This window comes from Penicillium robsamsonii (genome assembly GCF_028829455.1).
Source record: "Penicillium robsamsonii strain IBT 29466 chromosome Unknown utg000005l_segment0_segment0, whole genome shotgun sequence".
Classification (NCBI taxonomy): domain Eukaryota; kingdom Fungi; phylum Ascomycota; class Eurotiomycetes; order Eurotiales; family Aspergillaceae; genus Penicillium; species Penicillium robsamsonii.
Window position 1 is genome coordinate 3,730,892 of NW_026643223.1, and position 26,201 is coordinate 3,757,092.

The 26,201-nt window shown below is 47.3% G+C and overlaps 7 protein-coding genes across 7 annotated transcripts; 4 read left to right on the forward strand and 3 right to left on the reverse strand.

The window, feature by feature from the left end:
* Positions 1–717: 717 nt before the first annotated feature.
* On the forward strand, positions 718–891 carry N7447_009446 (uncharacterized protein; the record flags this gene model as incomplete). Its single annotated transcript, XM_057233708.1, has 1 exon — positions 718–891. One exon carries the CDS (start codon positions 718–720, stop codon positions 889–891), a length of 174 nt encoding a protein of 57 aa, XP_057083250.1.
* Positions 892–1,112: 221 nt separating this feature from the next.
* Positions 1,113–3,088, forward strand: N7447_009447 (uncharacterized protein; the record flags this gene model as incomplete). Its single annotated transcript, XM_057233709.1, has 6 exons — positions 1,113–1,193; positions 1,616–1,647; positions 1,721–2,058; positions 2,471–2,689; positions 2,757–2,862; positions 2,968–3,088. 6 exons carry the CDS (start codon positions 1,113–1,115, stop codon positions 3,086–3,088), a joined length of 897 nt encoding a protein of 298 aa, XP_057083251.1.
* A 3,622-nt stretch (positions 3,089–6,710) lies between these two features.
* Positions 6,711–7,634, reverse strand: N7447_009448 (aromatic alcohol reductase; the record flags this gene model as incomplete). The annotated part of the gene is made up of 1 exon (XM_057233710.1): positions 6,711–7,634. One exon carries the CDS (start codon positions 7,632–7,634, stop codon positions 6,711–6,713), a length of 924 nt encoding a protein of 307 aa, XP_057083252.1.
* Positions 7,635–12,915: 5,281 nt separating this feature from the next.
* Positions 12,916–14,658, reverse strand: btgE (putative cell wall glucanase (Scw11); the record flags this gene model as incomplete). The annotated part of the gene is made up of 1 exon (XM_057233711.1): positions 12,916–14,658. The coding sequence occupies one exon, from the start codon at positions 14,656–14,658 to the stop codon at positions 12,916–12,918; it is 1,743 nt and encodes a 580-aa protein (XP_057083253.1).
* Positions 14,659–18,561: 3,903 nt separating this feature from the next.
* On the forward strand, positions 18,562–18,945 carry N7447_009450 (uncharacterized protein; the record flags this gene model as incomplete). Its single annotated transcript, XM_057233712.1, has 3 exons — positions 18,562–18,660; positions 18,721–18,848; positions 18,930–18,945. The coding sequence occupies 3 exons, from the start codon at positions 18,562–18,564 to the stop codon at positions 18,943–18,945; spliced, it is 243 nt and encodes an 80-aa protein (XP_057083254.1).
* Positions 18,946–21,442: 2,497 nt separating this feature from the next.
* N7447_009451 (uncharacterized protein) lies at positions 21,443–23,217 on the forward strand (the record flags this gene model as incomplete). Its single annotated transcript, XM_057233713.1, has 3 exons — positions 21,443–22,140; positions 22,195–22,693; positions 22,765–23,217. The coding sequence occupies 3 exons, from the start codon at positions 21,443–21,445 to the stop codon at positions 23,215–23,217; spliced, it is 1,650 nt and encodes a 549-aa protein (XP_057083255.1).
* Positions 23,218–24,035: 818 nt separating this feature from the next.
* On the reverse strand, positions 24,036–25,733 carry coaT (acetyl-CoA hydrolase ACH1; the record flags this gene model as incomplete). Its single annotated transcript, XM_057233714.1, has 3 exons — positions 24,036–25,229; positions 25,298–25,538; positions 25,591–25,733. The coding sequence occupies 3 exons, from the start codon at positions 25,731–25,733 to the stop codon at positions 24,036–24,038; spliced, it is 1,578 nt and encodes a 525-aa protein (XP_057083256.1).
* Positions 25,734–26,201: the final 468 nt, after the last annotated feature.

The following is a 26,201-nucleotide window of genomic DNA, read 5'->3' on the forward strand; positions in this document are numbered from 1 at the left end:
TCCCAAAAGGAAAGGAAGCTGTGCTTGTTCTTTGGGTCAATTTTGTCTCTGGTGAGGATTCTTTTGTTCTTAAAGGATGGTAAAATGAACAGTCTAGTTTTATTTGAAGTGTGCTGAGACTCGTTGGGGCCGTATGCACTGCCACAATTTCTCGGGCGCAGGTTGCATGCCAGTCGTGGACAACCCGGGGGCCGGAAATGTAGGAAATAGGTAGCAAAATAAAACCAAACTATACATACCATATTTCCTCTGCCGCGTGGGGCTTTCCTATCTTGGCTGCCGCCGCTTTAATGAGGGCGCTCAGAGTTAGGCTCACTGAGTAAATTTCAGTCCGGGCTCAGACTCAGTGAGTGGCTCAGAGTCATCTATTGAGCACTCAGTCTATGCTCCGTCCATACTTAAAAGGGCGCCCGGCCCCACGAAGCTGTTTATTTGTGAATTATTTTCTGATGGCCTAATCAGCTTCAGTCTCTTGAGGTATTCTATACTCCTTTTCCACCCTCAACCCCGACCTAACCTATGTTTAAGTGATGCAAGAGGAATATCCCTCTGCTAGTTTTATCTACGGCTGCTTTTGCGTAGAACCGTAGGTATAAATTGAAGCAGCTATGTTCCCTCCCTAGGTCATTGGCACACTTTCATCCTTCATCCTTCTCTCTTTCTCTTCGTCCTTTATTTCTATTATAGCGCTGCTCTGGGTATTTTGTCATCTTGGTCATGGGTCAAAAGCTCTTCTTTGAACAACAAGATGATCTCGCAAAAGAGACGCACAAGCCAGCAGACAAGAGCGGCTATGTTTTCGGCGCTCATGCAGCGGAAGACCGCATCCGAGACAAAGATAAAAGGATACCCAAGACTAAGAAGATGTATCGCAAAATCGTCGATCAGTAGATGAAGTGAGTTGCGATGCACTCGTACACGAGGCCCCGCCAAATAAAATCCTAACCGGCTTTTAGATTCGTTCGATAAAATGGGATCAAGGGTTACTACATCGGACTAGGCTGTGCAACTCCAGATCATACACTCATCAAAGAGTTTCTTCGTTGGTACATTCACCATGCGCAAGGGAAAAAAGTCAAAATGGACTGCCAGTGATGACATCGGTTCTCAATATGGCGGAAAGGCTGTTTGGTGGGTTTGAAGAAAAGCTGCAAATCGAAATTGTGAAGAAAGACCGAACCGAGGTCTTCAACGTAAGCATCCGCCAAGTACCGCGATGCTAGTCAGGCTAACCGGAATGCAGTGGATAAGAAGAACACTGACGGCAAATAAAGGGACGATCGAGAATGTTGAGGATCCAGCCCATAGCTTTACAAGGAAAGATTCTTACCGAATGATATCCTCTATGTGGCAATCAGATCATCGCAGGTTCATGCCCGGGTTGCTCAAGGCCATCATCATGCTAGCCCTTCAACTATACCTGTTCACCGGAGCCAGAATCGGGGCTTTCATCCCGCCCCACGAGGATAGAAACGAAAAGGGCTAAGATATAAGGTGATTAAACTTCGACGCTGGGGCTTTAAGTGGCTAACTTCCGACAAAGGATATCACTCTGGTCCTTTTTCCATCTGTTACAGCACCTTGGAAGGTGGAGTGGAAAGTGAACCAGAATTAGCTCAAAGGGAATCGAAACCCGGATTACGCAGTGTAAGCTACCTAAAAATGCAACCTTGAGCCGGCTTGTTGCAATTGAAAGCACCCTCGCTAACTGTAAATCAAGATTCGGAATCGGTATTCGTGACACAAAGAGACCACAGTCTGCGTCTGGCTATTTTCTTCTTGCTATTGCTCTTCAACACGGTGCTCTGTTTGGTATCGAAACTGTGGACGACTTGGCCAAGTATGACCTCTCTAGCGGAAAGCCCATTGGATTACGCTGGAAAGATGAATATATGAAAAGGCCTGTTCTCAGAAATGTCACAGCCGATGGCCCACAAGATGTCCCACTCCATCAAGAGCGGTTCTGTGAGTTACTGCGTGATATCGTCAAGACTGCTGGATACAGCAAGAGTGTAACTGTTCATATGATTCGAAAATATCTTGGAAGTGTCATTGAAGGTAGGACAGTCAAAGCTCACATCATGTTGAAGGAAAATAAACATTTCGCTAATTACTGGCACAGAAAAGTATGGATCTGCCTTAGTATCTCAAGTATATGGTCACAAAGATGCAGGGGCATATCCTAAAGAGTATTTGCTACATTGCTCTTTAATTGATGCAGTCTCGGCCGTTTTAGGGGAAGAAAAACAGTCTACCCACATTGAGTACTTCCAAGGTTACGAGAGATTCTACGAGCATGGGTATCCAGTGGAACTGCCCGCGGACGTTAAGGCGAATATATTATAAATGCCAGAAATGACCACTGTCAGCCGTCGAATCGAGTAACTCGAAGCCGTGAAAAGCGACAAAGAGTCTATAGCTAACAAGAAATTGAACTACAGAAAGGTTTTACTTTGACTTCGCATTACAGGCCTAAAGGAATACCAGAACCGCTGGGTACGTGAGAGACGAGACCAAAGAATTCTCAATTGGGGTAAAGAGGAGGCGGTCATCCGTGACAACGCGGTTTCCACGCGTGCTCGATCCTTAATTATGCCCGAGATTGCAAAAATCTCAACATTGATGTCTTCGGACAAAGAGCTTTTGTTCGACGAAATGCTAGCTTTCGTGGACGATCTTAAAACCCTCTGTGAGCGCAACTTTAACGTGTTTAAGTGAATGTAACAAAAATAGCTTAGCTGTATCCTGCTTTTCAGCAGCAGATTCTTCATTCAGCTCCCCGCCAACCACCCCCGGTCTTGATGTCATTGATCCTCGGATTCGTAAGCCTATTGTCCTCGACGTGGAGGACGGAAGCCAGCTGTACGAATAAGCACCTATTGAACTAGACTCACCCGATCTCTCTATAGACGAGCTAGAGATAAAGAACAAACTCTTCACCTATTCTAATCTTACTAAACGATCTAGCGAAGATTATGCCGGCGACAAGGCAGATAAGAGGCTAAGTAAGGCTTTGCGAACATATTCTTTCATCCCCTCGAGCGATCAAAGGCTAAAGAGGAGGCGCGAAGAGCACCATTATACGTAGGCAGCACCCGAAAATAAAACCCCTTATGGTTATAAAGCCAGTGTCCCGCTCACTAGAGCTAAGATGAGATCAAAGCCACATCATCCGAGTGATTTGAGTACTCGTAAGCCCCGTCAGAAGCTTAATATAAAAGAGAAACGAAAGCTACTTAAGCTCAAGGGCCAGAAACTGACCTTGAGGCAGATTGGGTCTCAGTTTACAGACATAGATACCGCCTTTCTGCGACAGACCTGGCAGGAGTTAGAGCTTCCCCAGCGATGCACCAGATTAGGGGCTAATCAGACGGCTCGTCGTGACTAGGTCGTTTTTGTTTAGCTGAGTATTACACTGTGTGCCAATTATAGAGCATTTATACATGATTTACTTTTCGAGAATAATAGAGAATAAAATCCCTGCCCGCAATGCCATAATGTCACTACTTAAAACTCTAACGAACCCCAACGACAGGCTCATCGCTAGGCTTCCGCAGAGCCCATTCCTTGATAAACAGTGTAAATATACCAGTTCCCCGTGACTTCATAATTAATGCATTTTGTAACGGGCTGATGCCAGTACCAAGACTCGGGCTCTGCCCGCGGTCAGAAACTACGAGTATCTGCCGGTGATCACCGCCTTAGGAGAACACGACATCACCGCAGAACACCCATAGAGTTTAGATCTTTAAGCCTTAGTTAAACAGCATGCAGGCACCGTCCAATTGAATCAATTCGACCGTAGCCCTTCACACTACGTACTTGATGTGATAAGAGTAATACTGCAGTAAAATACAGTAATTTATTAAGTTAATCAGCAGGCTAATGCATCCTAAATAGGAAATGCTTAGCAAAGTTATACATATGATGTGTAACGGATAAATATCCTTACAACATGGGGACGGAGTCACCTGATCGCATCCGCATCGATCTCGTATCAGGAATGAACTGCCAAGGAATAGTCACATGGCTCCCACGTGAGCATGGTGGCACACATAGTCCAGGATTCCCCTGAATCCCCTCTTCCTTTTGGCAAGAATTAGTCTTGGCACACACAGACATATTCCGTTCCTCTCCAAGTCATTGTATCTTACCCGGTTGACAGGCCTTACACCTGGTAACTGTAAACCTTTACATGATGGGACCATATAGGAGTCCCATGGGAGTACCAGGGTTTTGGGACCAATGGGACCAGGATATGGGACCAAAATTTGTGTAGTCCCATGGGACTTGTCGAGGTCTAGCCAGCGTACTTAATGGGTCGCAGTTAGGCGTCCTTAGGATGGGCGTGGAGGATGGCATTTATCGCGAGGCGCTTCTATTTCCGCGAGGAGATTTCGCCGAAGCATGATAGTAATCTTAGAACCTCTGGATGGATCATTATTGTGGTGCCTACCCCATTATTAGGCAAAGGTATAATAAAACCGCCATTTTTTAGACGATCAAACGTTTCCTCATGCCCCCCAGGCACCCCGGATCCAGGGCAAACCGCCTGGCCGTTTGGTCCCTAATTCAAACTGTGATAGGCTTAATCAAACAAATCGCTTAGAAAGCAGCTACCGACAGCCGAGATCATGCCTAAAAAATCTCTATCTTTCTCGTCTGACTGTTCGATATTCAAGCGATAATTCATGCCCGACCTCGAAGAAATCGTGAACATGTCAGAATGCGAACATAGCGACAGACTCCGTGTAAAGCCAAGGCTTCGCTGCGGTTCCGAAAACGAGGTAGCCCTTTTTCGCTTCTTTATAGAAGCCTGATAATCTGATTAAATTAATAGTCCACTAAGCTACAGCGCCGTTATAAAGGGGTGGGAAATGCTTACTAGACAGTAAGTCAGGTCCAGCTTTAAGAGCCTTGCAGTACAGAGAGGCTCGGTTTCTGGCTATGTACTCCATAATTAAGACGAGGTCTGGAAAGGTGTATTAGTGAAGGCGGGACACGGTGAAGGTGCAGAGTACTAGACATACATACTGAATGCCGACAATTTCGAAGACCAGCCATAACATGGTCTTAATGGCATTGCGTTTGTATTTACTCCTGCCTGTCATTGGTTCCAAGTTATGCTGACCACTCTGCATATTCTTGAAGAAAGTTCTCACAAACGGGCTCTGTAGATGCTGTCTGATTATACGTCAGTGATCCCAGCCAAGCGGCTAGTGTCCCACTCTTTGTTATTTCTTGGGAGGCATCTTAGAGTAATTGTGGAATGGTTCTTTCGCTTTCGGTGGCATTGCCACTTGGCTGAGCGGCATCATTTTGAGTATCAAGCTTAGAGCGTGCTCCACACACGGACCCCAAAGCAACCTCAGTTCATTTTCGAACTTGACCATATCGTCACATGACAGCCCATCGTACCCCGACGCCCACAGGTTTATGATACAGTAATGTTCGAAATCAGCTATACCTCTACACTCTTCCTTCATTTCCGAGCAAGTGCCAGTCTGCCTCCTAGACCGCTTACTTATATAGTACATGTATCTTATGATACGATCCCGAACGTCGGATCCTGTAACTTACACGAAACTGCCATACACATTCGACCCCCCGTGCCCCTCCTCCCTTTCAATGCTCATCAACCAGTACTCTGTTACTGTCACGCTGTCTTCACTGAGATTCGCAGAAGACCAATCTTAACGTCATGGCTCCAATACTTCCCGCTTCAAAGCTTGATCCTATTCGTGATATGATAGAGAGCTAGTCTTTCACCACGTCTCAGATGGCCGCTGAGACTGAATGCAGCAAAGTTACGATCATTAATCTTCGCAGAAATCTACGGCAATTCGGAAGCATCTATGCGCCCTTAACTCGGATAGGCCGGAAACCAACCGTGACTCCGCTGATGATAGAAGCCCTTTGTGACCACCTGTCCGAAAAACAGTCTCTACTTCGACGAGATGGCTATCTTCCTCTGGGATGAGTTCCGGAAATTGGCTACAACCTCCAGCCGTTGATCCAAAAAAACTGCGCGACAACGCGCAAGAGAGCAAAATGCCGATCTGCGGGATTATTATCTACATTACATTTCGGAACTTCAATCATGTCACATGGTGTATGTTGATGAATTTGGGAGCGATAAACGTGTTGGGTTCAGGCGGACGGGTTAGGCACCGCTTGGCAAAGCTGCACTGCAAGTAACACAGTTTCACCGTGACCAGCGATATCAAATACTCCCCGCGTATGCCCAAGATGGAATCGTTCTCTCGCGTGTCTTCCGCGGCTCTACGGATGCCACCGTGTTTGAGGACTTCATAGCTCAGCTACTTCAGCATTGCGGAAGATGGCCAGAACCTAAATCTGTTCTCGTGATGGACAACGCATCATTCCACCATTCAGAGCGTCTTGCACAAATGTTTGCGGACGCTGGGGTGGATCATCCGTTGTTCTGATTTTCTGGATCGCAATATGAAATTCCATAATCACTTAGATTGAACCGGAGAATAGGTTTGAATTGAAAAAAAAAAAAGACCCAAAGATATCGGTGCGATGTCTCGGAAGTGTCAAAAACCGGATTGAACCCCTCACGCTCTCTGATCGCGTCCCAACACCAGTGGTGGATAAGGATAGCTAGTCAGAAGCTAAAGGCTAGATACAAGTAATGCCATAGTCAAAACCGTGCGAATAGGACAAGCCTCGGATACCCTCGGCACTCACAGTAAATTGTCTCGGGCCCATTCTTCCATCGTTAGTGCCCGAATTCCTCGCTGTTTATTCCACGTCTTTGTAAGATCCCAAGCTACGCCCCGACCCTGCCCAAATACTGCCTGATACTTGAGGAGTCCATTGTCTGGGTCCCGCGTTAAAGCAGCTTGGACGTCAGGGACAGCAAGAATATTCCTTCTCACAGGCTTTTGAGCGATCTTCTCCACTAGCTCTGCAAGTTGCTCATAGCTGACAGTGTCCCCGGCAACAAATATCACGCGATTGGCAAAGAGAGCTTCGGATTCCTCTCCAAGTACAATCTCTGCTGTAAATTTTCCAATGTCTGCGGGCGTAGTAACAGTGACTTGGTTTTCCCAACGTCCTAGCGCAGATACTGTCGCGTTCTGCAGATCGACAACGCCAAAAGACGGCTCAAACAAAAAGCTTGTAAACATGCCCGTGGAGATGATTGCCCAGCAGGTTTTTGTTTGCGACCGAAGCAGATCGCGAACATCGAGTTGCTCATCGAATAGATCCTGGGGCGATCCGCGCCCGATAACATCATAATCCACTCCAAACTGCCAAGGGATAAATCGTGGTGTTTCTGCTGCCAGGGCCGCACGAGCCACTTTCAGCTGGACGCCTTTCCCACTCACGAAACCAGTGCAGCCGATAATCGTGTCGTAGTCCGCAAAAATGGACGCTAGAGTGGGCTCGGGATCTTCAACAATGTCGCCAGAAATCAGGTGGATACCGAGGCCGCGCAAACTCTCGATCTCTTGCTGCTTCGAGAGATTCTTAGATGAGATACTGCTGGGACGCAGTAAGACAGCCACGGCCCTCGCTTGGTGGGGATGTTGGGCCAGGGAACTCAAGACCTGGGAGCCCAGCTCTCCGGCCCCTATCACAAGGATTTTCTGTGATTTTACCATAATGCAAAGCTTTTGAAGAAAAAATAAAGGTTTAAATATCAGACGATTACACCCCTGCGCTTTAATGTGGACTCTAAAACCCGCGCCGCGTCCTAAAACCGACGCTTGGTAATCCCATTTAGACGGACATAGAAGGCAATGTCCGGCTGCCAAGCCTTAATCGGCGTTCTGTTTATTTCATCATACTCCTGTTATGGTGGTATAGTTCGTTGTCGGGCTCAACAATAGAGATTTTAAACCAGCAAATGAGAGACCAGCGACCCATGACTGGATGACTCGGGAGAGCGCAGAGCCTAGCTACTGTCTGGAAAAGGGGAACGAGACCTAAGAGGCCGAGGTATCGTAGACGTATTGTAAAATACGATGGCCATTTCAGGAAGTGGTCTGGGGACAAGCTGAAGGACTCTGGTACCCTATCAGAGCTCGTCAATTTCAGGGAATCAAGTCATGAGAGTGCAGAGGTACAGCTATTTTTACTATAGGGCCCATTTCCCGCTTACATAAGGCTCGTGGGCAATGCCCACCCGCCCTGGGCGATGTCGCAGTCTAGTCAGATCCCATGTATATAATTTTAATCTTAGAAAATTAATAGAAAATATAGTTCTATCATATAAAAGAAGCCTTTGCATTCGCATAACAGTAAAGGGAAACCTAACTAGATAGGGAAAACCTTAACCAAGACATAAAACCCCCTATCCAATCCAAAACTCCATGACATGCCATTGGAAGAGGCCAGTGTGATTTGGATTTGCTAGCAAATAAATATATCAGCTTGACAACAACCGCAGCGTGATTCTGAGGGCCTACATCGATAACTTTTCTCCGATACTCCAGTACCACGTATATCCCACACATGCGGCGTTCACTAGGTTTTATTAGTATGAATATATGTTCAAATCATCTCTCCAGCACAGGGGTCAAGCACTTACTTCCTATCCACATCCCATCTCCGTCAGCCTATATATTCCCAAGCCATCTCTCCAGCACAGGGGTCAAGCACTTACAGTCTATCCACGTCCCATCTCCGTCAGCCTATATATTCCCAAGTCATCTCTCCAGCAGAGGGGTCAAGCACTTACATTCTATCCACGTCCCATCTCCATCAGTTTATATATTCCCAAGTCATCTCTCCAGTAGAAGGGTCAAGCACTTACGCGCTATCCACGTCCATCTCCGTCAGCCTATATGTTCCCGAGTCATTTCTTCAACAGAGAAGTTAGGCACTTACAATCTATCCACATCCCATCTCCGTCAGCCTATATATTCCCGAGTCATTTCTCTAGCAGAGGGGTCAAGCACTTACACCCTATTCAAATTCCGTCTCCGTCAGCTTATATAGTCCCGAGTCATCTTTCCAGCAGAGAGGTCAAGCACTTACACCCTATCCACGTCCCATCTCCGTTAGCCTATATATTCCCGAGTCATCCTTCCAGCACAGGGGTCAAGCACTTACCCACTATCCACGTCCCATCTCTGTCAGCTGTTGTATTCTCAAGTCATCTCTCCAGTAGAGGGGTCAAGCACTTACTTCCTATCCACATTCCGTCTCCGTCAGCCTATATATTCCCAAGTCATCTCTCCAGCAGAGGGGTCAAGCACTTACACCCTATCCACGTCACATCTCCATCAGTCTATATATTCCCAAGTCACGTCTCCAGCACAGGGGTCAAGCACTTACAGGCTATCCACGTCCATCTCCGTCAGCTTATATATTCCCGAGTCATCTCTCCAGCAGAGGGGTCAAGCACTTACATCCTATTCACGTCACATCTCCGTTAGCCTATATATTCCCAAGTCACCTCTCCAGCACAGGGGTCAAGCACTTACAAGCTATCCACGTCCCATCTCCGTCAGCTTATATATTCCCGAGTCATCTTTCCAGCAGAGGGGTCAAGCACTTACACCCTATCCACATCCCATCTCCGTCAGCCTATATATTCCCAAGTCATCTCTCCAGTAGAGGGGTCAAGCACTTACTTGTCGTTTTTCAACTTGGTCTTTACCTTGACTATTGGCTTGCGAAGGTCCTGCTACCGCAAAAGCAGCAAAGACGGCCATAGAGAGAATAGCCAAGAACTTCATGTTGATGTGTGTTGTCTATTGAAATTGGCTTGTTAAATAGGTTTGAGAAAAGAATATTAAAATACTATAGTTCAGGAAATGCAAAGGACAGCAGAGGACTTCTATATATAACAAGATAATCACCCTAGTCACATGAACAGTACGGCTAAATAAAGTAAGGGATAGAAAATATTAGCTATGTAGATCAATAATTTCTGTTATTTTTGATCAATGAGCATCCACATATTTGTGCGACGTTCCAGCTAAACGATAACACAAAATCTACAAGATCTGGACAGGGCAAAATAGTAACAATATTGATCTACAGGTTTGGGGCAATCCTTATCTCTTCTATCTCTAGCAAATACTTCTATTCATGTCCCTATAATATATTGCATTATTTTCCTCACCGAAATTCACTAATCACAATCCCACTTAAGCCAAAGAATGAAGATCCTTTTTATACTTAGTGGGGTCATTTCTTAGCCCTAAGATATCCTAATAGATCTCTCAAATTCTGTGGTCGATCTTAATCGACAGTTGCCTAAACGCCCTAAGCAGGCAAGATAGGGCCACTAGCCCCGAAGAAAAATTATCTCCAGGATCATCATTGTTATCGGATAGGACAGGGATACAAGTGGCTAATACTGCATAATATAATATACAGGCCCATTAAGATAATAGTTCCCAATAACTAGTACTTGATAGTTTATAGCGCTGATCCTTAGCATACCGGGTATTGATGGGCGCTGAGTCGAATATAGTGGTGGCTGTAGCTATTCCGTATTAGCTAGGTTTCTATAAGAGCTAGCTAACGTAGAGTATTATATAATAGAATCTAGCTAGCTGCAATGATTAGATCGCTAGAATAAATTCGAGGTTTTGCAGAATGCCAATTAAGTTATGCCACCATAGGGCGAGTGCTAAAACGGGTACTCGGATAAACGTATCGATCATTCAGCTAGCCAGGTCATAAATCGGTAGATCGATGTAAGGTTTATAGCAGATCGTTGACCGCAATTAGATAAGATAATGCGGTCACAAGTGATGTAGCTCTATGGAGATAAGGTCGGAAAGTATTGACTTTCTGTTTTAAGGGCTGATTCATATTCGGCGGGTGGCGTACAGTATGTTTATATCATCCTGGAATGGGGGCGTATTGTGAATCCTGGTCCGAAGGATCAAGGCCCTGAGCTTGAGATTCATCATTGTCTTCAATTAGTTCACTATATAATCTCTTTTTCCCGTTAAACCCTAAAGCTCTCTTAGAATAACATTCCAGGATATCAATGAGAAACATAATGTTGTTTGGATGGCTATGGAATTTAGGGGAAATAAGTGACGAAAGTCTGAGATATGTGATGACGTTAATGATCAGACAGGATTTTAATTTTAATTGGCTAGGCATACTTACCAAGAACAGAGACGGGGTCTTTTACAACTGGAGCATACAAATAAGTCTAATACTGCTTAATGTAGTGGTCCTAGGAAATTATTTTGATACATACTAGACAACATTTGTTCCTTATTCCAGTTCCTGCGGCCTTTGAATTTGTTGGCCGGCGAGGATAAGAAAAAAGTATTAGGCTTTGAAAGGATCCCTTCTGATCGGGGCGGGTCGGGACGCATCCTAATCTAATTCTTGGATCGGCTGGACTAACAGATAGAATATCTATTACTTCGAAATTCTTTGAACCTATTAAATTTAGCGTTTTATGTATAGACCTCGCTTTGGGTCGGGTTCATACCCACGACCCAAAACCCATGCCCGAAACCCGTGGGTTCTTGGCGGGTTACCCGTGTGAAGGGCTGAAGCTTTATTGATTCAATTAGGCTAGGCCAACATGCTGTTTACATCAATCTTGGAGAAAAGGTAACTATCTACTGGCGATGGGGTTTATGTATGTTGTGGGCACGTGCCTCACGTGATCCAAACCGGGCTCTGGCCCGTTACAATTTTAGCATAAATATCCTAATTAGTCCATGCTAATATGCATAAACTGCTCGAAATATGCGGGCACTCTTGGCAAAGTGAATATTGCCAAGAACTAGTTATGTACATAGAATAGCCTAATAGGGAAATTCCTGCATTAATTTTGCATAATGGCGGGCGATGGGCGTTAGATTTCAAAAGGCCCACGGGCCGTGGACACTTCCTAGTGCCCATGGACGGGCGATGTCGCAGTCTATATAGTATTTAGATCCTTATTAGAAAGTCATATTTAATAGGAATGAAAGTCTTTCTTAGATCATAGTTCGAAGGCCTTCCGGAGAACTAGCGTTTCGTTGTAAGCCCTAACGGCTAGACCTCTGATGAAATTAGACTCCGTTAGCTAGAAAAGCTCTTTATTCCTAGTACTTCTTCGCGTACGAAGTGGGGGTATCGGCTTCTAGTACTTAACGGCCACGGAAGTCATTTAACACCTAAATTTAACGAAATTTATGAGTAAAATAAGGTGATACTAATCTATATGCCAGCACATTTATCTCATCTTTTATAATCTCTGGATATTAGCTATTTTACCAGGATTAAAGATCACATTATTGATGCAAGCCTTTTTTTGATGGGACGATAGGAGCCATCTAAAAGTGGAAGGGGGTGCACGTGATGAAACTAGCTTGCATTTTATTGATGTAGCTTACTAAGGCCGCTCACCCTTACATCAGCTCACACTCAGAGAGCGAATCAGGGCGCTCAAAAGAGTATCAGGTGATGTTCAGAGAGTCAGATCATATGCTTATGTAATGCCCTGTGATCCGACCAGACCGCTCAGAGGCATGCTCAGATCTACGCAGTGAGCAAAAAGCGGCAAGGTCTGAGCACTAAAACGGAAAGGGAAGGCCAAGAAATGGCAGAGGAAATCCGGTACATAGGACCAGTTCAAAGTACGGATCTAACGTGGCAAGTGACTGACTACACGCTACAGGGAAAGATTACCAGTGTCAAAAGTCGTAAGAAGGCATAAATGAGCAAATATACAATAAAAACATAAACAAAGAGATCAAAGCGGGTGCAACCAGGTCAGTAGACAACGTCAAATAAAAGGTGTATCTACCAAGGAGTCATATTTAAAATAGAAACCAAGAAGGGAAGAAAGGGGCGATCGTCGTCCGTAGACACACCAAGCCAGAGAAAGGTAATACTCCTAGTCCTCCTGTACAAGCTTTGCATTTGCAGAACTAAACAAAAATTTCAAATATCCATCAAGAGGCATGGCGCTTAGAAGACACCAGAGCAACCCCAGTGCTGCTCGACGTTGAACTCACCAGGGCTCTTCCAGGTGTCATCGGAGTAGGAGAAGAAGATGGACTTGGAGCCAACGTGCTTGGCGATGGACTTGATGGCAGCGGCCTGCTGAGCGGTACCGGGGATGGCGGCACCGTTAGAGGAACCGGCGTTGGGCCAGCCAGTCTCGAGGTTGAGGACGTCCTTTCCACCACAGATCTTCTCGAGCTCCTCGAACTCACCCTTGGTGAACTCGCCGGCCTGCTCGGCGGTGACGTCGGCGTTGAAGAAGGGGTGGATGTTGGCACCGACAATGTCGACAGCGTCGCAGAGAGCACCGGCACCGTGTTCCTGCCAGACGTTGATGGGCTCGGTGGTGGTGATCAGACCGGTGTAACCGGCGGACTTGAAGCTCTCAGAGGCGGACTGGATGAACGAGGACAGGGTGGAGACATCGCAAGCTCCGGACTGGATAGCCTCGTTACCGACGACAATCAGCTCGACCATATCCCACTCGGCCCACTTGGAGATCTCGTCGACCTGCTCCTGGGCGCCGGCGGTACCCGAACCGTCGATGAAGACACCCATAATGATGCTGAGGCTGAGCTCCTTGCAGGCGTCACCGATGAACTCGAGGCCACTGCAGTCGGTGGAGTAGACACGGATCAGGTTGAAGCCCTTGCCCTTGATGACAGTGAGATCCTTGAGGACCTCCTGCTTGGTCTTGCACTCACCACCAGCGGTGTAGGGAGAGTAAGTCATACCGTACTGGCCCTCACCGAGATCGGTGGGGATACCGGTGGGCTTGCTGACGGCGGAGGTCTTGGTGGAGCTGGTGGTGGGCTTGCTGGTGGTGGTGACAACGGGAGCGACAGTGGTGGTGGCGGCAACAGTGGTGGGGACAGCGGGGGCAGTGGTCGAGGCCAGAGCATCGGTGGGAGCGGGGCAGATGTAGGTGTAGTCAGTGCGGGTCACAGTCACAACGCTCTCGTCCTGGGTGTAGGTACCGGGGACAACGGTGTGAGGGGTGGGGTAAACCAGAACGGTGCTGGTGGGCACAGAGGTGGTGGTAGGGGGCACAACGGTGTAGGTACCAGCGGAGGGGCAGACGTAGGTGGTGGTCTCGATGACACTGGTCACGGTGCTGCCGGAGGGCTTGACGGTGGCGTAGGGGCAGGTGACAGTGGTGGCAGTCTCGACAATGGTGGTAACACCACCGTAGGTGTGGGTACCGCTGGGAACATCAGTGGAGGTAGCACCGCAGACAGTGGTGGTGTCGTGGACGGTAATGGTGGTGGCCGGGATGGTGTAGACACCGGTGGTGGAGAAGGTGCTGACACCGGGAGTGGGCAGCTCGACGGCGGGAGTGCTAGCAACGGGGGTGCTAGAGGTGGCCGGGGACGAACCAGAGACGGTCACGGTCAAAGTGCTGGTGCTGGTGGAGTGCACAGTGCTGGTGAGAGTGGTGGTGGACTCGGGAGTGGGGGTAGGGGTAGAGGTAGAAGAAGGAGGAACGATGGTCTCCTCGGGGACCAGGGTAGCCTCGCCGTAGTAGGTGATGACCTTGGTGACACAGCCGCAGGTCTCCTCGGGGTTCAGAGGGATAGTGGAAGTGACGGCAGAGGCCCAGCTGCTGGCAACAGCCTCACGACGCTGGTGGAAAGCGTCATGGCGACGGTGAACACCATCGGCCATGGCAGAGCCGACCAAGGCGGCGGCGAAAATAGCTCCCTTCATATTGAAAAGATGATATCAACGCAAAAGAATGAATGCCCGCTGAACGAGTGAAGCGGTGATAGAATCGAAAGAACGTGGGTTGAGAAAGGTCAAAGGAGAGTGATCGGGGGCAAGCAAGGCCTTTTGTTGGAGAAATGGTTACCGGGGGGAGTTAGGGGGAAAAGAGAAAAGGAGAAAACCCACAGGGCCATAGGTCCACCGATCGTGAATTTCCAATTTACACTAAAATTGGCCCTAAAATTACCCCTGGAGTCAAGTCTAGATGTGTATTCAGGGACATTCTCAATCTGATTGGTTGGTTTATTCGACATCCGAGTGTTGACTGCGTGTGGTTGGCCCGCACGGCTCGGGTAGTGGAGAGTGCAGGTATATTTGGTATACATTTATACACAAATGATTTCTATGCAGGTACATTTTCTCAACGGTCATCAGGACATCTGTATTACAGTGACTATTCTAGACATTGTCGCACACTAGTATCGGGTACTCCGTCCTATTATTATCAATACACTGCACGGATCGACAACTGGTCTCTCCTTTTCACTCAGCCCGTCAAAAAAAAATAGTGTCTCACACCCAGAATAGTCTCCTTACCGCTGTGAGGGTCACTCCCAGCTCCTAACCTGAAAAGCCACCTAAACGAGGCCAAGGTTTCATATGTCTTGTCAGACCATGTAAGGCACTGCCCCTCTGTGGCTTGGTGGCAAACAGTGCAACTTTTTCTAGTTACCCATCTCAGAAATTATGTCCAAACCCAAAGATCCAATGAAGATGTGGAGCAGAATGGCTTAATTCCAATGTTTCGTTGAGTGAGACAACACAAACCGACCAAAAGTTCAAAAAGTTCAAAAAAACAAAACAAAACGGGAAATTATCTTTCTGCGCCATGTGGGGTGGAATATCATAGCGTCCTCGGCCAGTCCCGAAATGGAAAGGTGGCAGTGGGATTGGGGTATCGGCCACGCTCTGATTGGTTCAAATGCAGCCTCTAATTTCCGCCCTGCCGATCTTTATTAGTCAATCACAATACACGCATCGCTCAATTTTATGGATTACCGATGATATACGGAGTACGGACTCTGTTCCTTTTTCTGTCTCAGATTACTACGGAACATCAACGCCAAGAATATGACATTGTGAATCCCCATGTGTTCGTTCACCCGAAACTACTCATCTACAACACATACTTGCCATATGGTACATTGAACACATCACTCTGCTTGTTCTGTATGCGTTGTTTTCCCCCTGACGATCTCCACCTCACCATTACACAAGCCGATCATCCGGCTAAATAAAGTCAAAAACAGTTAGATGGGGCAGGAAGCTTGAACTGTTCAAGTAATCCTGCCAAATAGGAAAGGCCTTATCCGAGTATAGACTACCCAGTGTGGCCGTTTCAAAGAAAAATAACACTGTAGCCTATTGCCCGATAGAGCCAACACCCACACTGGGGCTGTCTTTGCAGAACATATACAGCAATGGACCCAAGTGTGAACGAACAGACCTCTACCATTCCATGTGCTGATCACAATGACGCCGAAAGTCTGGATCTCTTCGACTGGCCATGACTCTTGGGGTAGATCACGGATGCTAAGGCACAACCGAGGTGTGCCTTGTGGAGATTGCCGCTATGTATTGTGGAATTATAGGCTAGCGCCTCCTGAATCAAAAGTGCCTTTTTTTTTGCACTCGCTAGTGTTGGCCGATAGTTACCCAGAGGATTGGATTATGATTGACTGTAGGTTAAATGGTTTGGGCCGTGATGAAACTGTGTATTGAGACCCAGTCCGAATAATGAACCCACCCACGTTCCTTTAGACTGTGTAAATAACGGTAATACACACAAGTCAAAGACAACTCAATGCTCCAGACCGCCGAAATCCTCTAAGCCAACCTAGCAATTCCAATGGAGCAAAGGCCAAGAATCAAATAGCGGATCTGGGCTCTCGGAGCGTCTGGAATGGCATTTAGGTCGAGGCTTGGCGACACCCTTTTGAGGTTATTCAGGGGCTTCCAGGGGTGTGGATTTGAGATCTGAAAATTCAGTTCTATTTGTGCAGGGCCTGTGATTTTGTATCAACCTTGCTATTGGGGATTTCTTTCATAGGCGTCCAACGGTGTGGATTTATGTTCCGGGGAAATTTCTGCCAAATTTTTCCCTGCATATGACTGTTTCTTTGGACGGGTCAAATTTAAGTCTGAGATTGGCATTCCACATATTAGAGATCTGTATCACACAGGCCACATGGAAGATGTGGAATGTATGCCTCGATCTTCAGGTTTTTCATATCTCACATTTTTATTTCTGATATTATTTGTTTTCTATGACTAATGTTGACTCTCGAAGTAATCTCCGGGCCTCGAAGGCTCTTCTAATCCAGTCAAGCGCCCAACATGTGTTCCAAGGTTGGGCCCTTGACACAATTACATCCATGGCTCAAATCTGGTATCAGGTTGGGTCGACGAATGTAGGCCATTTTTTATTCCTCAGATTTCTTGGCTTGCGAACAAGCAATTGAATAATATACCAATCTCGCCGTACCGCCTCCCATAAAACTCATCACAGAATGACAAGTGATGAACTCCGGCCCAAGATTCTTATTTCAGAACAGAGGCAAGCATATCTACGCTCGCCCAACAATCTTCGACGCGCCTCCCAGTCATTTTCGTGTCTGCTAGAAGCCAACGGAGAATATGAAGTCGCATGTCAGCTGCAAGCCCGACGCCTGGATAATCATCGTGTTTTCTCGGTTCTACCTTCCGATTCTCAGAAGAGTGTCACTCACACCTAGATTACATATTACCCACCTCGTGTTTGATATATATGTCGAATTTCGGGATGTATGGACAATTTCATATAAGGATATAGATGTCAAGGTAGAAGGGAAGGTAGCGACGGAAGAATATCATATAAAAGTGGCTAGATCTGGGGAGATGAGTCTGTTGGATTTGCATAGACTGACATCTTCGTAGATTAACCCACTAAGATGTTTTCAAATATTGTAGTTATCTGCAGCGACCTGCCTGTGGTAGATGCCTTGCTTGTGTGTTTTACAGTTGACTCGCAGTGGAGAGAAATGTTGTCTTGTCGGATGAAACCCCCAAAAGGGTATGGATGCATAGCGGAGGGATTATAGGTGATAGCAAAGAAAACAAAGCATTTTTGTGGTCGAACTATGTGGGTGCTTAAGAGTGCGGTGCTCTAAATATATCTTCAAGTTTCGAAGGTGAACCCGCTGGCTAGTACATTGAAACAGACATGTACTTTCAAAATATTCAGTAAAGACTGTCGCACAATATCAAAATATACCACAGCAGTTGTAAGATGTTCTTCTCATTATATCAAATCCAATGTAGATCATCTCGTGTTCCTGTTTTTTGCCGAAGGATCAAGTCTGACCATCACCGTGCCACCCGATCATGCCACACATAAGCACCAACCACCTATCCCCCAATCATCTGACCTCGAATACCAATCGGTGTTGCATGGATTTATCTTCTTTACCCCATAGACGGATAGTTCCGAATTATTATTGCACCATACCCGACGTCACAAGTCAAACCACCAACCACCAACCACCCGTATTCCTGAATCCCACCCGGATAACGCCAATCCGACAGATCATGCTATCCATATGCCCCAGACACGGCTAACGGCGATGTCCCACGATCCAACCTGTCGGAACCGGTATGGCTTGGCTCAATGCTGTCAGGCCATACTTGCTATGCGGCTTTAGATCTGTTGATATGGATGGTGTGTATATAAGGCTGGGGATATTACACGAGTTCGTTTTGTTCATCACACAAAGACATTCTTATACAACATCCACTTCAGTACCTGAGACTTGATACCTGGTTTGATACTATCAACACAAGCCATCTGCCCAACAACCTCAAATCAAAATGCCTACCCAAGCCAAAACAACCGATAGCGAGCACGCCCGTCTGCAAAATGATTACGGCGCAGACTACTGGGTTCGGAAATCTGCTCAACAGCATCGCGTACGTATACCACCTCCATCCATTAGTCTCCATTAGTCTCCATAACTAACACCCCCAGAGCGCGCAACAGCAGGACGAGGCCTCTTCGCCGGGTTACAAGATGTGAAGCACTACAACGTCGATCACGGCTGGGCTCAACGCAAGTCTGAGCCCGCGCAGCAGGGTATTCTCGGGTCACTCTGGAGTCGGTACGTTCATATCTAATTCATATCTATAATTCTACGGTCTTGTCGAGACTGTGCGTTGGTGGACGGTGCTGACTGATATAGACTCACTGGTATCTAATCTTTTCGATGGGTACTAGGTTCTCCGGTTCGGATTCGATTCTCAGACTCTGTCGTTTCGTGACATGGGGACTAAAAGGAGATTGAGAGATGATTATATGTTTTTCTTTTGGCGTTTTGATTTTGCGAGCTTTGTTATTATACCATCCATGGATGTATTCGGTTGGAGTTCTGGTCGCAGGATTTGGGATCTAGATAATTTATTTCTCTGGATGTATCTGATGCTTTTTACATATATATCATTTGATGGGATATACATTTAATATATACTGTAAATGGCGGATCTGTGAATTCCTACATCTGGTTAGCTTGCCTCTTTAGGTTTACCCAATACGCTGTCACGTAATCTCCCTTCAATGCCGACACAAATGACCCGTCTCCCCTGCTCATCCTCCTCTTTTGCATTTTTCCTGCCTCTCTATCTTACACTCGCGCTCCCTTTCTTTTACTCTGGCCCCAACCGACTACTGCACATTGACTTTCAGCTCGACACACTACCCCTTTCATTTTACCGGAGATACCACTCGACCCAATTCCCTGGTCGTTCTGACCAGCGTGGGCTGCAATGATACCCAGTCGCTCAGGAGCAGAAACACAGGGGTGATCCAGCCATCCATCGCATCGCATGATTGTGTGTCAATACTCCATTTTCCAAAGAAGTTTATAATTATATCTAGATCGCTTTTTTCTGCTAGCACGGCCTTCCCGTTAAGTGTCTGCTATTGCGCCGACCTCCCTTATTGCGAAGTCTCCTCGATGCTGCATGCTCCACTTTATCCACCCCATCTTAGGTCCCCACCTAAGGTTATATTGCACAGCGGTTAGCGTCGCAGAGCTACTCTCGGCCGCTTATTCGTAGGTGCCTCGACCTCTATCTATAGTTATCATCGGCCTCTCCTATCTCTCCCCACCTAATTGGTGAAGCTCGAAAGCATACCACGGTGATGCGAGCTAATAGCGAAAATACCGCACACCCGCCTGTCCTCGGTCGATGCTGCATTATGCAGATAATGCTGGACTGTAACCGTGAGAATCATGCCACGATCGTACCGTCACCTACCTAATGGAGAACGGGCTGACGACTAGTGTGGCAATACGTCACAAAGGTCATCAGCGAGGGCAGTGGAAATTGTTGCCGTTGAACTATAGCCCGTGGTTGTGAAACTGGTGTTCTTAGATACAGTGGCCTGGATTGCAGGAGCTGATTGGGATTTCTGTGCTGGGTAGAAGGCGGATTCCGCCTTACGGGCGACCATCGTCTATAAAGAGACTACAGTTATACTCAAATGGGAAAGCTGGGCGTATTGAATCGGGGAAAACCTTGTTGTTCAGCTAAACAACAGCCTCGGTCACCTTGAGCCTTGGCTATTGTCCTGAAGGTCTTATCACTCTCGGATTGGAAATGGCCGCTCGCATAGTACCCATTGACTGCTGCTTGGCAAATTTCATGAAATTGAAGATTGAGTTGTAAGATCGTGTGGAGACCGTTTCTGCTTTAGGCTGATAGAACTCCCCAGCTTGATCTTCCTTCCTCTCTTAGCTAAATGAAATTGGCTTCTTCCAAGGTTTCTTTCGAAGGATCTAGCGTTGTCACCCTACCCGTAAAGTGTATTTCAGGGACAATTGGAAGGAATCTAGAGTACAAATTCTTATCCCATCAATTGCTTTCTTACTCCGTACGAACTACGGTATGCTAAATTAGGAAGTTGGTAGCAGTGTTAAAACCTTTGCGGAGGCTCGCTTTAACTGGTGCGGTTAAGCCCCCGCGGCCGCGCCCGCTGACAATCCTCTATAGATACGAGTTACTCTTCGGGGACATCTTGGAGTATCCTAATTAGGAAATTGATACACCTTCTGAACCGGGTTCGAGAGGGCATGGGTAACACAGATGGGCTTGGGGCTGCAACCTACTGCAGATTCGGGTGTCTACCTTGACATAGAGTGGCTAGGGGGAAGAAATAAACAGATCATACACACTGATAGGGAGTAAAGTCACGGCTGATATGCTTTAAGGGATAGCACCTCCAAACCCAGAAATACCACCAGTGCAACCATATCCTATATATACACCCTTTAATCCCCACTATTTCCAGTCGAAATGCAACAATTGTCTTCCCGATTAACCTAAGCCGGTAAGAAACTGGAAGATCCATTCCTGCCGTCCGTGGCTTTGACCGTATAGCCGTTTCTAGCCACTGGTTTCTTCTGTAGTTGAGGGATCCTAGACAGGTCAACGGGCTGGGGCATATTGATTGGTACGTTCTTCTTGCCCGTTCCTGCGCCATGTGCCTTTCTGGATAATGCTAATTTCTGTACAGACTGCCATGGAAACAAGAATATAGTTGATCTATATCAAACCCACTTTCCCGATTGTTGATAGTGGCAATTAGGATGACATATAAACCCCAGAATACCTCTGAAATGTCCAGAAGACTCATTTTTCTTTTTCGCATCCAATCTAGTCGGAGGCATAGTCTCAGTCTAGACTGTCAAGCGACATGTTTTCTGCGTCTGCTCTGCTTCGCATTGGCGCATGGGCAGCGGTTATCCTCCAAGTAACCGCCGTCCCCCACGGCCCATCCTACTACAAGAGCGTCCGAGACGCTATTGACACCTGTGGGGCAGTCGGACAGTTCAAAATCAATCCAACCCCAGAGAAATGGATCAAGGCCGACACCGACGGCTGGCTTAACAAGTGGTGGAGCGAGAATGCCCAAAGCCGGATGGAAGGAAAATACGGATTCGCTGGTGCGTTCGGCAAATACGCACTAAACGACGACGACTGGTCGTGCCAGAACACCGGCGACACCAACAATTGCAGACTCGAAACTTGCGACCAAGACCTGAACACCCTAGGCAATAGCACCGAGCAGGCGTACTATGTTGCAAGGGCGATGAGTAACCTGCACGGCTTTTTCCTTGGTCTAGAGCAGGCGTTCGGTCCCACTTCTGGCATCTCAGCCCTGGATACTGATTCCATAGTGCGCAATTTCTGGAATGATGAGAATTTCTGGGATACAACGCTCCTAAAAGAGATGTTGAATTTGATCGCCGTTGTGATTGGTGTTGTTGTTATCGGGCTCAGTGCACCTGCTCTCCTGCCAGTCATAGGTACTACTGTACCTCTCGTTTTGGGAGCAGGCTCAGCCATGATTAGCGGTGGAATTGGTGCAGCCATTCTAGGTATCAGTTCTAAGTGAGTTCTCCACACATAGATTCATTACTATTGCTAATACTAACCTATGTGTAGAGAATCCACCAGCCTCACACAGGCTGACCTCGGCCATTTCATGGCAAATATACTGCCTGAAATCTCGAAAGCATTTATCAGTGGTAATAATGAGCTGATGCTCGGTCATGGCTACGGGGATGGCGATATCCGTAACATGCTCGAGGGCGGATCGTGGGTTGACTTCCCAGGATTAAAGAAGGACGACGCTCAGCAGACAATGATCAACATCGTAAAGTCAATGATGATCAACGCTCTATGGCGTAAGCAGCGTGTGTTTATTCTCGGCGGGGGCGCCTGCGGTGACGGCCAGGATGTCGGCCGAGGTACCAACGAAGGCGATAACGTTTACTGCGATGAACAAAAACGCGCTTGGTACCTATACTACTGGCAGGCTGACCATGGGCACAAACGCGGATGGATTTCTCGGCCGTGGGGATCTGATCGCATGGGAGAATTCCCTATATTAAAGGCGGAAGGCAGTGACTCCGGGTCATTCTGGCCTGATCTTGAACCAGTGGTATGTCACTAACACGTGTGACACCGACACGTATATAGGAACATGTCGTATACTAACGTTTTACCCTCTAGGACGTTATCAAATCCTCCCTCAAGTCTTACAAGGCCGCTGGCTACAACTACGACTCGTCAACCATGACTAGTCGTATAAGTGACATCTTCACTGGCGGCGCTAACACCTACACGGAGGGTGCGAGCATGGAAGGTGTCTGGACCATCCCTGTGTGTGATATCGGTAACACTGTCAATAACCCCGACTATAAATACGCCCAGAAGGGTAATATCCTCCGCCCGTACGGGTTCGACGAACATCCAATCTGGTGTGGACCAATTTGTGGAATGGATAAGAACGCGACGATAGAATTCTACAAAGCGGCCAACTTCAAGGATGACCAGACGAGGCCGTTCATCACAGGTTGTCCAGCTGACGAAACCTCTCAGAATGAGCCGTATGCGGGTCATTGGTGGGATTGGACTACAAACACAGACCAATACGACCCATACATTCCCTACACTGATATCTGATGACTTAGCGAAGAGATATATCTTTGTTTTATTGTTGGTGAGATGCAGATGTCGTTCAGCCTGGATTTGGAGCCCGCTCGGCCATAATTTATCTTCCTACACTTTTCTTAAAGCTATATCCCCGATCTTTGTATTTAGTCTGAAGTACACTATTGAATTTTGAATAAATGCCTCGATCTATTGCTCCGATATCGACTATTGTTTCACGAGCATGACTGCATGAGAGTACTTGCGATATTACCTGTACCAAAAAGCGGGGTTTAGAACCATAAACTTCAATTGTCTCAAAGGCTTAAAACAGCAGTCTTTTGATCGACGTAGTGCCCTTTGGGAGCTTTCATGTCGCCCGGCCTTTTGTTCTTTCGTTGCCCTCCGGCTTGAAAGTTACGGGTGGAAAGCAAAAACGGCCGCCCAAGGTGGTCATTTTCGGCGTCATCCTCACAAGTCATATTCTAGTTGTAAACGGTTGAAGCTTAGTATGGATCGAATGATAGAATCGATATAATTGGTTCCACATTCTGGTGTACTTATATGCGAGTATTAAGCAATCAAATTGGAGATCATTATGCAGACTAGATCAAATAGTCAATATCCACTTCATTTATGGCCTAGTGCTCGGACATAGCTGTATAGCTTGTCTAGCAAAATCCCCCCCAGCTACGAACCAGCAATCTACACAAAACAATCCAGAGGAAAAGGTCATATTCCAAGTATAATATGTACAAAACCGCTAATAGATATACCAAACGCCCTAACCTAGCGTATAGTTTAAGAATAACAAATTGAAAGTATTGTCACCAACACACATCACTCAGAATTTACTCCCAAGAATCAATCTTCATGGTACCCTTCTCCTGCAAGTTCTTGTGCATGTTGAAGGCCTGGAAGAGCATGTGGGGCTCGTGACCCATACCCTTACGCAGACACTCGAACTCCGCACGATCAAGGTAATCAGTGAGGATAGGGGTGTAGTCAGGGTGCGAGCAGTTCTTAATGATGACACGGGCACGCTCACGAGGTGACAATCCACGAACATCAGCAAGACCCTGCTCAGTCACGACGACATCGAGATCGTGCTCAGTCTGATCGATGTGTGTCGCGAACGGCACGATACAGCTCACACCGGTAGGATCGGTCTTGGTGGGACGCGCGGAGGGAGTGTGCATGATACTGTACTTGGAGTTACGGAGGAAATCGGCAGAACCGCCGAGTCCGTTCAGCATGCGCGAGCCCATGACGCAGGTGCTGTTTGCGTGGGCGTAGATGTCGACTTCGACGGGGGTGTTCATGCCGATGCAGCCGAGACGACGGATGATCTCGGGGGAGTTGGAGACCTGCTGGGAGCGGAGGAGGAGCTTTCCTGCGTAGCGTTCCCAGTTATCGTAGAAGCGCTTGAAGCCATCGGGCGAGAAGCGGATCGAGGTTGCGGTTGCGAAGTCGAGGTTGCCGCTGTCGAAGAGGTCGAGGAAGGAGTCCTGCAGGACTTCGGTCCAGACCTTGAGGTTCTTGAAATCGGCACCGCCCTTGCTGAGTCCGCCCACGACGGCGTTGGCGATGTTGCCGATGCCGGATTGGATGGGGAGGAGGTTGGGTGGGAGGCGGCCGTGCTTGACCTCGTGCTTGAGGAACTCGATGAGGTTCGAGGCGATGGCCTGGGAACCCTCGTCCTCGGGAGCGTTGGGGAGAGTCTGGTCAGGGTAGTTGGACTCAACGATGGCAACAACCTTCTCGGGGTCGATGGGGATGTAGTTGGTTCCGATGCGGTCCTCGGGAGCCATGATGAGGTAGGGCTTGCGGCCAGGGGGAAGGTCTGAGCCAGTGATGTCGTGCAGACCCTCGAAGGAAGGCATGGACGTGTTGACTTCGATGATGACCTTGTCGGCCATCTGGATCAACTCGGGCGAAGCACCGACGGAAGCACCGGGGATGATGCCTCCGTTTTCGGTGATAGCGGAAGCCTCGATGACTGCCACGTCGATGGAGGGCTTAGGTCGGTTCAGAGTGTACCAGCCCTATGGAAAGGTTAGCGGGTCGATCTTCTTTTTTTTTTTTTTTTTCCTCTGAAAATGCCGGAACTTACGTAGACCAAATCCGAAGGGAACATGCTCAGATGCTTATCGAAGAACTTGATCTGACCGTTGTTGATTCCCTTGGCAATTTCCTTTCCGACTTGGTGAGGACTGCGGCGCTCAATCATGTTCAAGCGGGCCCAACGGTTCTCAGTCTCTGCGCCGGAGGAGGCACCGACGAACAGGTTGTACTTCAGCTGTCCCTGGAGGTTGTTCTTCTCGACGTGGTCTGCGAGAGCAATGGGAACCATTCTGGATTGGCATTAGCATTCTGCCCTCACAATCAATGGGCTGTGTTACATACTTGGGGTAACCGACACCAGTGAAGCCGGACCAGCCGATGTACGCGCCATTGGGGAAGTGGTGAATGAGATCCTCAGCTTTGGCGAGCTTCTTCAGGTAAGATGGGCGCCGCACGCGGCTCTTCAATAGGGCCGAAGCAGACATTATGAAGGGTAGAGGGGAGAGTGTCAAAAGTGAAAAAAGAAGAAAAAGAAAGGGGATCTGGAGGTATAAGTAATTTCTTCAACCCCACGGGCAAAGGTCTCCACACAGGAAGACCGACAACTCCGGAAGAATGGAAAGTCTTCTATACAAATTTGATAAAGCCGGGGTATAAATTGATTAAATCGTATACTGGATTAATTTGCAAATCGAAATTATATATGTCTCCATTTAATCTCCAGTTAATTGCCGGCTCATTTCTTCAATGATGCTCTCTCAAAGATTTCATCATGATGTCAACTACGGCATATACTCGGCCTTGACTGGACCTTCGGGATTCTTTCGGTTTTGGCAAATCCCCATTTTCCCTATCCCACTATCCCCTGACATATATCATTCAAAGCCTCTTTTTTCGGAATATTCTATTATAACCATTCAAATAAAAAATTACTTCACTCTAAGACTTCACTA